We start from the raw sequence: 14,512 nt of genomic DNA, 5'->3' as shown, positions 1-14,512 counted from the left end.
AGCTGCACCTGACCCTGATAACAGTGCAAGGGCTGGGCCTGCCCCAGAAAAACCCCGGGGCCCTGCCCCTCTGCAACAGCTGCAGCAGTTGTGGGTGGGCAGGCTCAGTCCAGCAGGATACAAGTGTGGAGGGGCTTAATGTGGGGGGATCCAGGTGTGGGGTGAGAGGTTTCTGTGTGGGACAATCTGGGTGCGGGAGGCTCAGTGGGAGATCTGGGTGCACGAAGGCTCGTTGTGGGGTTCTTGGTGCAGGGGCAATGGGATTCTGCAGGAGATCTAGGTAAAGGTGGTTGGGGCTCGTGGGTGGGGGGCCTCTGGGTGTGGGGAGATGGGCGTTGGCGGGGAGGGTGTCTGGGTGTGGGCTGTTCATTGGGGGGGCCTGGGTGCTGGGGGAGTGGGGCTTGATGGGGTGAGGGTCCCAGTGCAGCTGGTTGGGGCTCAGTGGGGTGGGGGTCAGGTGTGGGGGGCTCGTTGGCAGGGTCCATGTGTAGGGGAGTAGGGCTTCTCAGGGTGAGGATTTGATGGGCTTGCTTAATGGGGGAGCCCCAGCTGCTGCCAAGGGGATGCCGCATGCCAGGTTTCTGCTTCCCCTCACGATTCCCCTATCCCCTTTTCTTCTCCATCCCCCTCCCCTAACTCCCCCATTCCCCTTTCCCTTCCCCACTGCCTCTTCACCCCCACCTCCTCACCCCCCTTTCCCTCATTTCCCCCATTCCACCTTACCCAGCCTCATCATGGGCACTCAGTATTGCACAGAAAACAGGAAGGCTCCTAGCACGCAGAGGGGGAGCACGAGTGGCACTAGGACCCAGGAGGAGGCATTCAGCTACAGAAACAGCAGAGCCGAGACACAGCCTCCATCAGTGGGCAGCTCTGTGCTGGCAGAATGGGGGTGGGCAGTGGTATGTAACCCTATGTGCCCCCCTGCCTTGCTTCTGTTTGGAGGGGGGCAATCCCCGCCAAAAGACTTTACTCATGGTTGCCCCCTATGCTTGTGCGGCTTCCCTGCCGTTTTCTGCAGGGAAACGCAGGAAATCGGGGCGGGGGAATTTTCTGTGGGCGCACAGTCATGCAGCATCCCCCCAGAAATATATCATACTTGTATGGTTCCTGTTATTGTAGTATCTGAGTGCCTTAAAGTCTTGATTGTATTTATCTTCACAACACCCCTGTGAGGCTGGAAAGAGCTATTATCCCAGTTGTACAGTTGGGGAACCAAGTCACCAAGATGCTAAGTGATTTGCCCAAGGTCACACAAGAAGCCTATGGAGGAACAGGGACTTGAACCTGGCTCCTCCAAGCTCTAGACCAGAGGTGGGCAAACTACGGCCCGTGGGCCACATCGAGCCCTCAAGACCGTCCTGCCCAGCCCCTGAGCTCCTGGCCCGGGAGGCTCACCCCGGCCCCTCCCCCGCTGTCATGCCCCCCCATGCAGCTATGCCACTGTGCGGGCAGCGGGGCTGCAAGCTCCTGCCACTCCGAGTGGCATGGGAAGCGGGTGGTGGAGGGTTTGGGTAGGGGGTCCTGGTGGGCAGTCAGGGGACAGGGAGCAGGGGGCGGTTGGATGGAGCAGAGGTTCTGGGGCTGTCAGGGGTCGGGGAACAGGGGGGATTGGATAGGGCGTGGGAGTCCCAGGGGGCCAGTCAGGGGGTGGGGGTGTGGATACGTTTGGGCAGTCAGGGGACAGGGAGAAGGGGGCTTGGATAGGGGGTGGGGTTCTGGGGGGCAGTTTGGGGCAGGGGGTCCTAGGAGGGGGCAGTCAGGGGACAAGAAGCAGGGGGGGGTTGGATAGGTTGGGGGTTCTGAGGGGGACAGTCAGGGGGTGGGAAGTGAGAGGGGGCAGATAGGGGGCAGGGGCCAGGCTGTTTGGGGGGCACAGCCTTCCCTACCTGGCCCTCCATACAGTTTTGCACCCCGCTGTGTCCCTTGGGCCAAAAAGTTTGTTCACCCCTGCCCTAGACTCATGCCCTGACCATCCTTCTTTGTCCTGGTGACTCCTCCCTCTTTTACTCACTGATCTCTTTGCAAGCTCCCTAACATCACTGTGATTCTGGTGTGGTCAAGTGGGTAGGAATAGGAGGTCAGAACTGCTACTACTTTGCTCTAAGCAGCAACACATCCCAAGGGAGCAGCCATGATATGAGGAAACCAGGATCAGTGAAATTACTAACAAATTTGGGAGAGAAAGTGTTGAGGGAAAGGAGTGGGGAGGAATTGGATTGTTGTGAGAAGAGGGCCAGTGTGAAAGATTGAGGGAGGAAAGTCAGAGAGAGACAGTGAGGAAGGGACAGGGGAGAGAGAAAGCAGGTGTGAGAGAGAAAAGAGGGAAAGGAAACACTTCAGGAACAGATAAGGAAAAGATAGTCTTATGCTGATGCAGAAGACTCTAGGTCAGGACCACTGGGTTAATTGGCACTGGAACTAAGGATGCTGGGGGTTGCTGCCGCTCTCCCTGGCTTGAAGTGGTTTCTATCATGTACAAAGTTTACAGTTTGGTTCAATGGCTCTCCGCACTACCACTATACAAATTGTTCCAGCACGCCTGACTGGGTTCCATTCTCAATTCTGGTATTAAGTCAATGTGTGACTTCAAAACAGACATGCCACCTCTTTTTGCCTCCATTTCCCTTTTGTAAAATGGGAATATTGATAGCAGCCTTCCTTAATATCCACAGAAGTATTAGCATTAATTTCTTTTTAGAGAGAGAGAGAGAGAGTCTGAACCAGAAAAATCTTGTGTGTTCACACTCCCAAAAATGTCACTTGAGCTACTTTGAACTTGGCAACAATACATAGTAAGCAATTAAACATTGTAATCTTAGGTTGTGTTTGCTGAAGATGAGGACATGGTACCTGAGAGCTGTGGGATATCGGTCCATGATTGTCAGAACTGACATTTAATGGTTTAATCAGAACAACACTTACCTTTCTTTCTCTACTAATTGTTTCCCTCCTCTTTTTAAACTCCATCCAGCTATCACATTGTTTCCCCTGAACGTGCTAAGTATTGTCCATAGTTGTTGTGATGGGTTGGATCACAGAAACCCCCTGGGAACTGCCACCTGATGTGCCAAGACTATTTCTACCCCTGCTTTCCCTGCCAGCTTAGGACGCCAGCACCCGGGGTCTGAACCACGTACCCCAAATCTGCAGATTTAACTGAAAGCAAGTTAAGAAGTGTTCCTGCCTTTAACACTCAGATGCCCAATTCCCAATGGGGTCCAAACCCTAAATAAATCTGTTTTACCCTGTATAAAGCTTATACAGGGTAAAGTCATAAATTGTTCACCCTCTATAACACTGACAGAGAGATATGCACAGCTGTTTGCCCCCTAAGTATTAATACATACTCTGGGTTAATTAATAAATAAAAAAAATTATTTATTAATAAATAAAACTTGGAACCACTTAAATCCTACTTTCTGTATTTAATAAAATCACAAGTAGTAACAGACAGAACAAAGTGAATTACCAAGCAAAATAAAATAAAACACACAAGTCTATGTCTAATCAAACTGGATACAGATAAAACCTCACCAGTTCCAGTAAGCTTTCCTTTACAGACTAGTTTCCTTCTAGTCTGCGTCCAGCAGTCACTCACACCCCTGTAGTTACTGTCCTTTGTTCCAGTTTCTTTCAGGTGTCTTTGGGGGTGGAAAGGATCTCTCTTTAGCCAGCTGAAGACAAAATGGAGAGGTCTCCCTGGGGTTTAAATAGACTTTCTCTTATGGGTGGAGACCCCCTCCTCTCTCCTATGCAAAGTCCAGCTACAAAATGGAGTTTTGGAGTCACCTGGGCAAGTCACACGTCCATGCATGACTGAGTTCCTTACCAACCAAGCCACATCCCTGGGAAAGCTCAGATGTGGATTGGCGTCTCCAAGTTCATTGTTGGGTTAAGGGCTTCTTGATTGGGCACTTACTGAGAATAGTCTTTTCTCAGGAAGCTGACCAACTGCTTCACTAAAACCTACTTAGAATCAGACAAGTATACAGCCAATATTCATAACTTCAAATACAAAAATGATACATGCATACAAATAGGATTAAGAGATTCAGTATATCATAACCTCTACAGAGATATGTTACATGGCATATGTATCATAAAACATATTCCAGTTATGACATATATATATATACACACACATTCATAAGCATATTTCCAAAAAGCCTTATGGGGGATACTGTCACAGTTGTATGCAGGAGTACAGCTGTGCATAATTTTATGAATATTCATGTAACAACAAGCACAGAAATCATGAAAAATAATATCAAACAAAGGAAGCAGAGTATGAAAGGAATAAAAGAAAGATGGAAGGACAGAACAACTGCAAAGCTGGATGAGGACTGGAATACAACAATGAGCCTCATAAAGATTATTAGGACAAATTATTATTGATCATTATAATTTTTGTTTATATTCAGTGGATCTAGAGCACCAGTTTGTTTTGTACAGCACCTACAGGATAATGAGCCACAGTCCCTACCTTGAAGAAAGTCTGAAATGGATTTGATTTGTCAATTTGTATTTTAATGTATTTGTAAGTTTTTCAAAATTCTCTGTGCACATAGCTAGGCTATAGAATCTTGTGTGTCCTTTCTCTTACCCTTATCCACCATCCGATGTCTCTCTTCACCCATTTGTAGTTATTTAACTTAAATTAGGCCCCACTTCCACAATCAGTTCTGTGGGGGCAGATTCATACAGAACCCTGCTGACATCAAAATAATCAATTAGCATGAATTAGTGTTTGCCAACACACCTGATAAGGATATTTGATGGTAAGCAGTTTTGGGCATCCATACAGCACTTTGCACAGAGGGACTCTTGATTCTGATTGTAGCCTCTGGGTGCTGCTGTAATATAAATGAATATTAATAATTTATCTTAATGGTCTTTGTTTTACCAGCCTTTCATGCCAGCATTTGTCCTGCACTGCAATTAAATTTTCTTTACATCTTTATTTTACTACTTTCAGGCCTTTGTGTCTTTTGTCAGTTTGATGATATTCTTACTGATTTCCTTCCCAGTTGTTGAATATTTATGGGATAAATATAAATGGAGATTACTTTTATTCAATAATAGTCCCTCTGTATTATGATTTCTTTTATTCATTATGCTTGTTTTTTTTCTTTTAAATGTAAAATGTTCCCAGGTTGTAGTGTTTAATTTAGCTGCAGCTTTTTGGGGGGCGGGGAGGGGAGAGGGAGAAAGGTTGCTAGAATGTTTTTAAGTTAAAATCTTATGAAATTCTGTATATTTTCAAAATGTTCATAAATTGTAATCTTTATGCTTTTCATCTTGCTTCTCTCTGAATCTTGCTTTTTCCTTCACAGCATGTTCTTTTGTTTCTTTGATTCAGTATCATTAAACCAATATTTTTTTAGGAGCCATAAAGCGGAAGGTTGAATTGGACTGGGGTACAGAGGACACAGAATATCTTCAGAAGGTACAAACACATGTGGAAGGGGCATTAAATGAATTGAGGCCAGACATCATCATTTATAACGCTGGAACTGATATCTTGGATGGTGATCCACTGGGAGGTCTTGCTATTTCACCTCAGGTTTGTATAACAATACAATATCTACAGACTTTACTGGGGGCGGTTTTCCCCAGTGAATACCGGTATCAATGGCTGGATTCACCACAACTTTGCCCCCTTAGCTCTGAAGCTTTGGAACCTCCCCAGAATCTAGTCGCATCCTTCCAGTTGATGGTTCTTTTCTGCTGAAACTTATCACCCTATTCCCAGATCTTGAGCTTCCCCTCCCTCTTGTCTTGTCTTTCCTCTCTTAGTCCCCAGGAAAGGACAGACATAGCAACTGCAGTTTTGTAAGTTATCATTTTCTAGCATTTAATTCATTAGCTGTCCTTGTTCTTGGCCCAGAGCTTGCAAAACCTTAAGTGCAGGCACCAGGGAAGGAAAAAAGAATAAGTTGATATGTGAATCAGTCCTTCCTGCTGAATGTTTTCAAATTTCATAGAAATGTAGGGCTGGATGGGACCTTGAGAAGTCATCAAGTTCAGCCCCCTACTTTGAGTCAGCACTAAGCAAACGTAGGCCATCCCTGACAGGTGTTTGTCCAACCTGTTCATAAAAACCTCCAATGCTGGGGATTCCTCAGCCTTCCTTGGAAGCCTATTCCAGAGCTTAACTACCTTTAGAACTGGCAAGCTTTTCCTAATATTTAACCTAAACCTCCCTTGCTGCAAATTAAGCCAATTACTACTTGTCCTAGCCTCAGGGGACATGGAGAACAGTTGATCACAGGCCACTTTGTAACAGCCCATAGCAGTCTTCATCCCTCTCTGCCAGGGCTGCCACAGTCGGCAAGTAAAGAGCGTGCAGAAGCTGGTGGAAGAAGATGGGGCCGGGCAATCAACTAAGTGCTACTAGCAATGCTGTGGCTTAGCTTCTGGCACAGTTCCCCTTTGGATTCAGGGATCCACGCTTTGTCCTGTGTGGGCTGAGGCAGTTCTAAGTGTCCGTAGATCTGCTCTCAATACATGCTTGCTGATAACATGCAACAAATACTGCTTTATATACATGTTTGTCTTAGGAAATTTTCTAATGAATCCGATCCTGAGCTCTGAGAAATCAGCTAAAATATTTTGGGATACAGACATTTCAGAAGAAGCTTTAATAATGACATTGCATGCGATGGGATTGGTGTTTAGTGTCTGAGTGATGATGCTCATTTTCCATTGTCATTGATGATAGAAGAGAAGCTCAGTATTTAATGCTGAATTTGTAAATTGCAAAGTGTTAAGCAAGCAAAGAGTCATCAGAATAGTTCTTATTATTAAGTATTCTCTGATGTAAATATTTAAGCAGGCTGAAAAGAACCTATTGAGAAATTAGTTGCACTGTTGGTATTTTTTTTAATGGTCTTGGAATGCAACTTCTGCTCTGTCAGGATATACTATGTGCTGTACTGAAATATATATATTTCATTTAAAACTATTCTTCTTGAAATGGGAACCAAGATTAGCAAAGGACTATTTTAGCTCAAAGTGTTTGGACTCCCGTACAAATATTTTCTACTCTCAGAATGTTTGAATTAAACTCCCAGTTGTAAACAAAATAAAGATAATATTATGCTTAAAGCACATAAATGAGTATCTGGAGATCTAGGTTATATTTTTGGCTCTCTAAATTGTGTGATACTGGACAAGTTATTGAATTGTCTTTCTGTGCCTCAGTTTCCCCGTATTTAAGATACGGATTATTCCTTTGTGTGAGAACATAAGAATGGCCATACTGGGTCAGACCAAAGGTCTATCTAGCCCAGTATCCTGTCTTCCGACAGTGGCCAATGCCAGGTGCCCCAGAGGGAATGAACAGAACAGGTAATCATCAAGTGCTCCATCCCCTGTCGCCCATTCCCAACTTCTGGCAAACAGAGGCTAGGGACACCATCTCTGCCCATCCTGGCTAATAGCCCTTGATGGACCTATCCTCCATGAATTTATCTAGTTCTTTTTTGAACCCTGTTATACTCTTGGCCTTCACAACATCCTCTGGCAAGGAGTTCCACAGACTGACTGTGCATTGTGTGAAAAAATACTTCCTTTTGTTTGTTTTAAATCTGCTGTCTGTTAATTTCATTTGGTGGCCCCTAGTTCTTGTGTTCTGAGAAGGAGAAAATAACACTTATTTACTTTTTCCACACCAGTCATGATTTTATAGACCTCTAGCATATCCCCCCTTAGTTGTCTCTTTTCCAAGCTGAAAAGTCCAGTCTTATTAATCTCTCCTCATATGGCAGCCGTTCCATACCCCTAATCGATTAGGTTTAATTCATTCATGTTAGTAAAGCACTTTGACATCCTTGGATAGAAAGTGCTCTAGCCATGCAATGATTGTTGTCCCTTTTTAGATTTCTGTGAATCACAGAATCATAGCTACTGGGTTATCTAGCTTATCCTTCTGCAAGTTCAGAATTTTTCCTTATAGTATATTTTTCTACATCTGAGTCTAGTCTGTTCTAAAATGTACCATTTGCTGAAGCTTCTAATATTTCACTTAAGAATCTGCTACACCGGAGTTGTTGCTGATGTTCAGCCTAAATTTTTAATCTTAATTTCATCTTGCTATTCCTAGTTAAACCCTTTGTCCTTGTACAGTACATTTAAACAAACAAAAAATCTTTAGATAGATTTTAAAAAACAGTTAAAATAGCCAAATTTAAATATTCATTTTCACCCTTTTTTCATTTTTCTAATTTTGTTCCAGTATTTTTCCCTGATGCATTTATAAGGGATGATCTTATTTTTCTTAAGCCCTTTGTCTAGCACAGACTCATTTTATACCTGTTTTGGCCGCTTCTTTCCCCACAGTTGTGATTTTCAATATTCTTGTTTAGTTCCTTTCCCCCTTCTCTATTTATAGTAATTTTTTAACCTTTTGATTTCTGAACAGTCCATTGTGAAGCAACATTTCTTACTTTTATTATTGTCTTGGAGAGGAGTTGTAGTAGGTTGGTTGCACCTTTTATTATGCGTCTTTTAGGATTATCCTTACTTTGTCCATACTTGTGGATTTTAATATGTTTTCTCATTAAGTAATTCTGAATTTCCCTTTTCCTCAAAGGTGGTTTCTTGAACCTAGTAAACTTTGCTTCTCTGTTGCATGCAGTAAAGAATGAGTTCAGTGACAGTATAGAAGCTCTTGATCCCTAGTCTGTCCTATTATTCTCATGTTTTAGAATGTTCCCCTCTGTTAGTAAGAAATAGATTGGGATTGGTGCTCTTGTTGGATTCTCTACTGTCAGGATCATGAAGGACCCCATTCAACTGTACAGTACGTAGATAGGTTCTTATAGTAGTCATATTGTACCCTTTTTGAAGGGTGAGGAAAGATGATCTTGTGATTAAGACACAGGACTTGGACTGGAGATCCGGGTTGAGTTCCTGGTTCTGCTAGGAATGTCTTATATGATCATGGGCAAGTCGCTTGATCCTAAGCATGCGAGTAGTCCTCCTGTGGTTAAGTATGTGCTTGTATGCCTTTCTGAATCAGGGCTATGATGTCTTATAGTTCTCTATCTGTAAAATGGGGATAATGCTTCATTTTCCCACCCCTTTTCTGTGGTGTCTAGGTTTTCTGTGCAAGAACTATCTTACTATGAGTCTGTACAGTACCTAGCACAATGGGGCCCCAATCTGTTGTGACCTCTACTCACCACTGTAATACAAATAATAAATAGTCTTTGAAAAGTTCATGTATAGAAAGCCAAAGCATACTGTTTGATACACTACTAGAGGGATATTTAAATAATTTAAATAATTGTTTAACAGATTTTCATTGTATTCCTGTTTAGAAAATCAAGCATGTAGATCACATAATGGTAATTTCTCATGTATATAAAGCCATAAAAGCATAAGCTACAAGCTACAAATCCATACCAGTAAAAATATAAAGTAAGTGACATTCATATAATTTCACTTTGTTTTTCATTTTTGTAAATATGCAGGGAATTGTTAAAAGAGATGAAGCGGTATTCAGGGCTGCCAGAAGCCACAGAATTCCTATCTTGATGGTGACATCTGGAGGCTATCAGAAGAGGACAGCACGGATAATTGCTGATTCTATTCTTAATTTGCACAACCTGGGGCTTATTGACAAGGAGCTAGCAACCAGTGAAGCTAAAAACCCCAAGGTAGAACTGATGATTAGAGAATCCATTTTAGATTTAACTAACCTGTCATTACAGTGAGACAGTACTATGTTTTAGAAAGAAAATTCACTAATTGTATAGTGTTTATACATAGGAACAAAAAGTCTCCCCTGCTCTGTCAGAGTTAATATAATATAACATGAGAGAGAGAGATTTATTTGCTTATAAAACATTAACAAAGTAGAGATACTAGCTAGTCCCAGAATGATTGCAAGTATCTAACTTGCTTCTGATGCACTCTGGAGTAGCTATGGTATGAAAGGCGGCAGATCTTTGAGAATTAATTTAGAGATATACTCAAGGGCAGTGTATTTCTGTTTGTAATATATAGTATAACTAGCTTTAATTGTTTCTCTTATTTTTATGGAAAGTCTACTGTGTTCTTGAAAGGATTCTAGGGGTAGGCTCTGAAGATGGTCCCAGGCCACTTAGTAATGGTGCAGTTCTTTCAGTAGATGGGAGGAGGGAAATTTTAAGCCCTGAGCAGAACCATTTGAATGAGAGGGCTTTTCAATAATTGCAAGGACAATAAAAATGCAAATTGAATTGTTTTTGTGCTGTACCTACATTTTCTTGATTTTGATAGTACATTTTGGAAATGTACATAAGTAGATGAGATAAAGACTAGCAGAAAAAGGAGTGGTGTTGAGAAATCAAGAGACAGAGAGGAACAGACAAGAGAGGTGTGAAGGGTAATGTGACAGTTGTGACAATGTGCATGTAGTTTTGGCGGAATTTTCCACAATACTCTAGTACCACTAATTGTGCACTTTGGCATATTTTATTGTAACATTAGAGAACCATGTTGATCCAAACAATTGTCGGAAATCCTTCCCCCATTCTCTGTATATTTATTATTCCTGTAATAATAATGAGGATTGTGCATCACTATTTGGTAAATGTTCTGCTCTAAATTCAGCACCTCTGGTTAATCCGACAACAGCACATCATTCAAAATGTTAAAGAATCACAACCTCTCACATTTACATGCACTGGAAATCTTTCCAAAAAATAAGTGAATTTAGAATTCAGTACACTAGTGATCAAGAATTTATTATCCAAAAATAAAAATTACCGAGTGATCATCTGAAAACCAGGGGTGATCATTTGAATTAATTATAAACTATTGAGTTTCCTCTCTAACTGTAGATATTAGAGTCCAATTTTATTAATAAATTGTTTAGCTACATTCTTTGCAATTATTATGGACACTGCTGTCAACTTTTCCTGTCAAGAAAAGATAAAAATAATTCTGCATTATATTTTATCATTTTCTAGCCCATGTTTAAGTTTGGTACTGGGAAGTGGTTAACAAAAATATATCTATTCGTATGTCCATTAAACCATTCCTAATGCATTTGTAAAAACAGAGATGCAAATTAGATGAAACATTACTGGATGTTCCAAATTATTGGAAATAAAGGAATGATATTTTACTTTTTAAAATGAAGATAGTTGTGCAATTCACCTCTAGTTATCAATTCAGTGCTAATGTTTGTATAAACGTTCTTATGTGTAATACTGAGAAAAATGGTCAATTGTTTCACTTCTTAAACCATACCATCTTACAGAGTAAATGAATTAGTTTATATTTTATTCCCTTTTCTCATACTGACTAAAATCTTCCTCTCTAAACAAACTAAAAATTTGGGTAAGAAATGTTCAGGTCCTATAATATGCAAATGAGGGCCAAGGGATTGGTTCTTAAACTAAGTTTCTTGTCCCTTTAAAAATAAGGGCTTTAACAATAGAGTGGTGAATATTCAACATTTTTGCATCCTTAGACAGTCAATAAAGAACTTTAATTTTAAAAAGTGATGTAATTTGAAAAGGTAACCTCTGAGGCACCTCTAAGTTACACCATGGTTTTCAGAAGTATAGTGGCCCTCTTACCATTATTATTGTATAGTGTAACAGCAGGCAGTGGGTTTTTGTTCTATTACAGTTTTGCACTTTTCACTTGCTCAAAGATTTGGCAGTAGACATAGCAGTAAGATGCTGTCACTGATAGTAAACAAAATCACATACTAATTCAGACATAAATATACTGTGAAATATCTAAATAAGGCTTACTTAATTACTGAGATATATTAACTACAAAATCTTGAAATCAGGCTTTCTTGGAATGCCATGAATTGTCAACAAAATAATTTATTCAGTGGAGAATTAGGTGCACCTATTAAATGTAAAGAATTTGATTTTTGTATTAAATACTGTCTGTGGCATAGGATCATAGTTTTCTAAGTAGTATAAATATTTTGGAGAAGCCATTTTTCTTTGCCTTCTTAATGTTCTCTTTATACAGTGCTGGTTTCATGACATGAGTAGGGTTTCTGTCTTCATATGAAGGATATCAACTTTTTTCTCTTAGTGATAGAATCAGCATGTAAAGTACTTAAGTAATGTTTAGTTGTAATCGAAATACTTACCTCAATTAACACTACTTCTCAGACTCTTGAGTCTACTAGTTTTAGAAAATTGTACAACTCGCTATAAATATTTGCTTTAAAATCTATGTGGCACACTGCACTAATGCTGAGTTACAACACTGTTATTAAAAAGCACTTTTAAAATTCTTACTGTAAGAATATTCAAAGTACTATTAAAATGTTGAGATTTATTTTTACTGATGTCAAGTATCAGGGGGTAGCCGTGTTAGTCTGAATCCACAAAAACAAAAACCTTAAAGGTGCCACCGGACTCCTTGTTGTTTTTACTGATATATTACTTAAAAATGTTCCTATACTTTTTTATAATTTTTATAAAATTACATTTGTATCAAGCTAAAACACTGTAATAGTGCCATATGGTCTTTTCAAAAACGTGTTCTGTTTGTGTTTAATATGTTTATATTACTCTCTTGGTGGAAATTAAAATGATGTTGGATAATGTTGACTGACTTTTCCTCCTGTATTCGTCTTTCTTTTCCCTTCCCCTTTTCACATTTAGTATATAACGGAAATCTCAGCAAAATACACTCAGTATCAGCTTTAAGGAAGTTTGGAAGTTAATTTCATCACGTTGCTTTAAAAATGAAAATGAAATAGTTTAGGGTGAGACTTTCAAAACAGTTACAGGTGAGCCTGCAGGGAATCCATACCCATTTTGATGTAGGATCACAAGTCCCATTCAGTGTACCTAAATCACTTAGATCTTAGACACATTGAACACTCTTAATCTATCCAAATCTTCGGGTACTTACCTTTCATGTAAACAACTTTTTCAAACATTTCAAATAACCTTTTTCCCCATAAGCAGTCCCTTTGATCACAGTGGAACTACTGACAAGCGTAACATTCTCACATGCATAAATATTGACTTCTGAAATAGAATATTCTAGTCCGAGAATCATATACCTGATCCTGCAAACACTAACGCTTGTGCTTCACTTTACATAAGTGACACATCCCATTATACTCTGCCCAAGTGTTTGCAGGATTGGTCCCATAGTTAGCCCACAGCAAACACTGTACATGCACTCATTGGCATTTTGGCATTTTTACTACTAGCTTTCAAAAATGAAAGCAGTATGTTTTCTCTCTCATGTCTTAGAAAACCCCCAATGGAACGTATTTGGTAGAACCACCGAACTGCTGTGACTGATGTCAAGATTTAAAGGCATTTTTTCATTAATGTGGAAGGAAATTATGTTAAATGGTCTTGTGACTAAGCCACAGGATGAAATTTAGTTGGTTCTGGGGCACAGTCCACCACTGACTTTCTGTGTGACCTAAACAAACTTAATTGTTATGACCCAGAGGTATTTAGGCACATAACTCCCATTGATTTCAGTGGTAGTTAGGAATCTAAATATCTTTTGAGGATCTGAGCCTATGTATCTGTTTTCCTGTCCACAAAGTGGACATTTTATTTACATCAAAGGTGTGCGGGGAGGGTAAAAGAACTGGCTCATAACTTTTCTATATCTGTGCTGGAAGGATGGTCTCCCTCAGCTTGTGCAAAATGGGGAACTGAAGTTAGCTTCATGGGTCCAACAGCCACACAGTAGGAGGGGGAGAAAACGGGGCAAGCTGGAGGATTGTCACACAACTATTCCTCTGTTTGGTACTTTGGAGTTGAGTCATTAAAGATGATACAGCCCAAGATTCTGTTATCCTTTATCGTGTGCCCCTTCCCCCAGGGGTCTACTACATCCTGGGGGAGTCTGGTTCTGCAGCTCCAACAGAGTCATCATGCTGTCAGGGACCAGAAGGGTGGGTCTCTGGGGGCAGAGCCAGAGATACAGAGCCTCAGTAAGGTTGGTGCTGCTGGCTTTTGGAGGATCTGCTGGGTTTGTGAGAGGCCCTGCAACATACATGATTAGGATCAGGGGAACCCATGCCTCTCCCAGTGGAATAATATGGAGAAAACTTCACAAGCAGGATATCATGGAGATTCCCTCCCCTATTGGTTTTACTGCAGGAGGTGGTGATCTGGACTCTAAACATACATAAAGCACTTGGAGATTCCCTCCTGGCAGGCACTGTAGAAGTGCACTCTTAGGTTTAGATTATTAACCTTAGAGAAATAGATGAATTCTGAATTTAAACTATAACTCTTGAATTCTCAGCTGCATGTATTATTATTGTAGGAATCTCCAGATAATACAGATTACTTATAAAATAAATTGGGTGTAAGAGATGAGCTGACTGGTTCATGTACTCATTGCCAAAAGAATACATTCAGCAGGACAGTAGCCTCCTGGATTACTTAGTCACTGGTGTGTTTTAGAAAGATTTATGTGAAATGAAATCCTGTGATTAATATATTAAAATATAAATTAGTAATTAACCTTTAAACCATTTAAAAGTTTATTAACTGGACTTCTG

At 40.7% G+C, this 14,512-nt stretch overlaps 1 protein-coding gene across 4 annotated transcripts in view; it reads left to right on the top strand.

Moving 5' to 3' along the window:
• Window positions 1-12,582, top strand: part of HDAC11 (histone deacetylase 11) — a 70,033-nt gene extending 57,451 nt beyond the window's left edge. For all 4 annotated transcript variants that reach the window (XM_073352187.1, XM_073352188.1, XM_073352186.1 and 1 more), the window contains 2 exons: window positions 5,388-5,566; window positions 9,480-12,582. In XM_073352187.1, coding sequence (XP_073208288.1) covers window positions 5,388-5,566; window positions 9,480-9,722 — 422 coding nt within the window. In that variant the 3' untranslated portion in view covers window positions 9,723-12,582. The remainder of the gene's footprint in view (window positions 1-5,387; window positions 5,567-9,479) is intronic.
• The last annotated feature ends 1,930 nt before the right edge of the window (window positions 12,583-14,512 follow it).

This window comes from Lepidochelys kempii, chromosome 7 (genome assembly GCF_965140285.1).
Source record: "Lepidochelys kempii isolate rLepKem1 chromosome 7, rLepKem1.hap1, whole genome shotgun sequence".
Lineage (NCBI taxonomy): Eukaryota > Metazoa > Chordata > Testudines > Cheloniidae > Lepidochelys > Lepidochelys kempii.
This window is presented reverse-complemented; position numbering and strand designations above follow the sequence as displayed.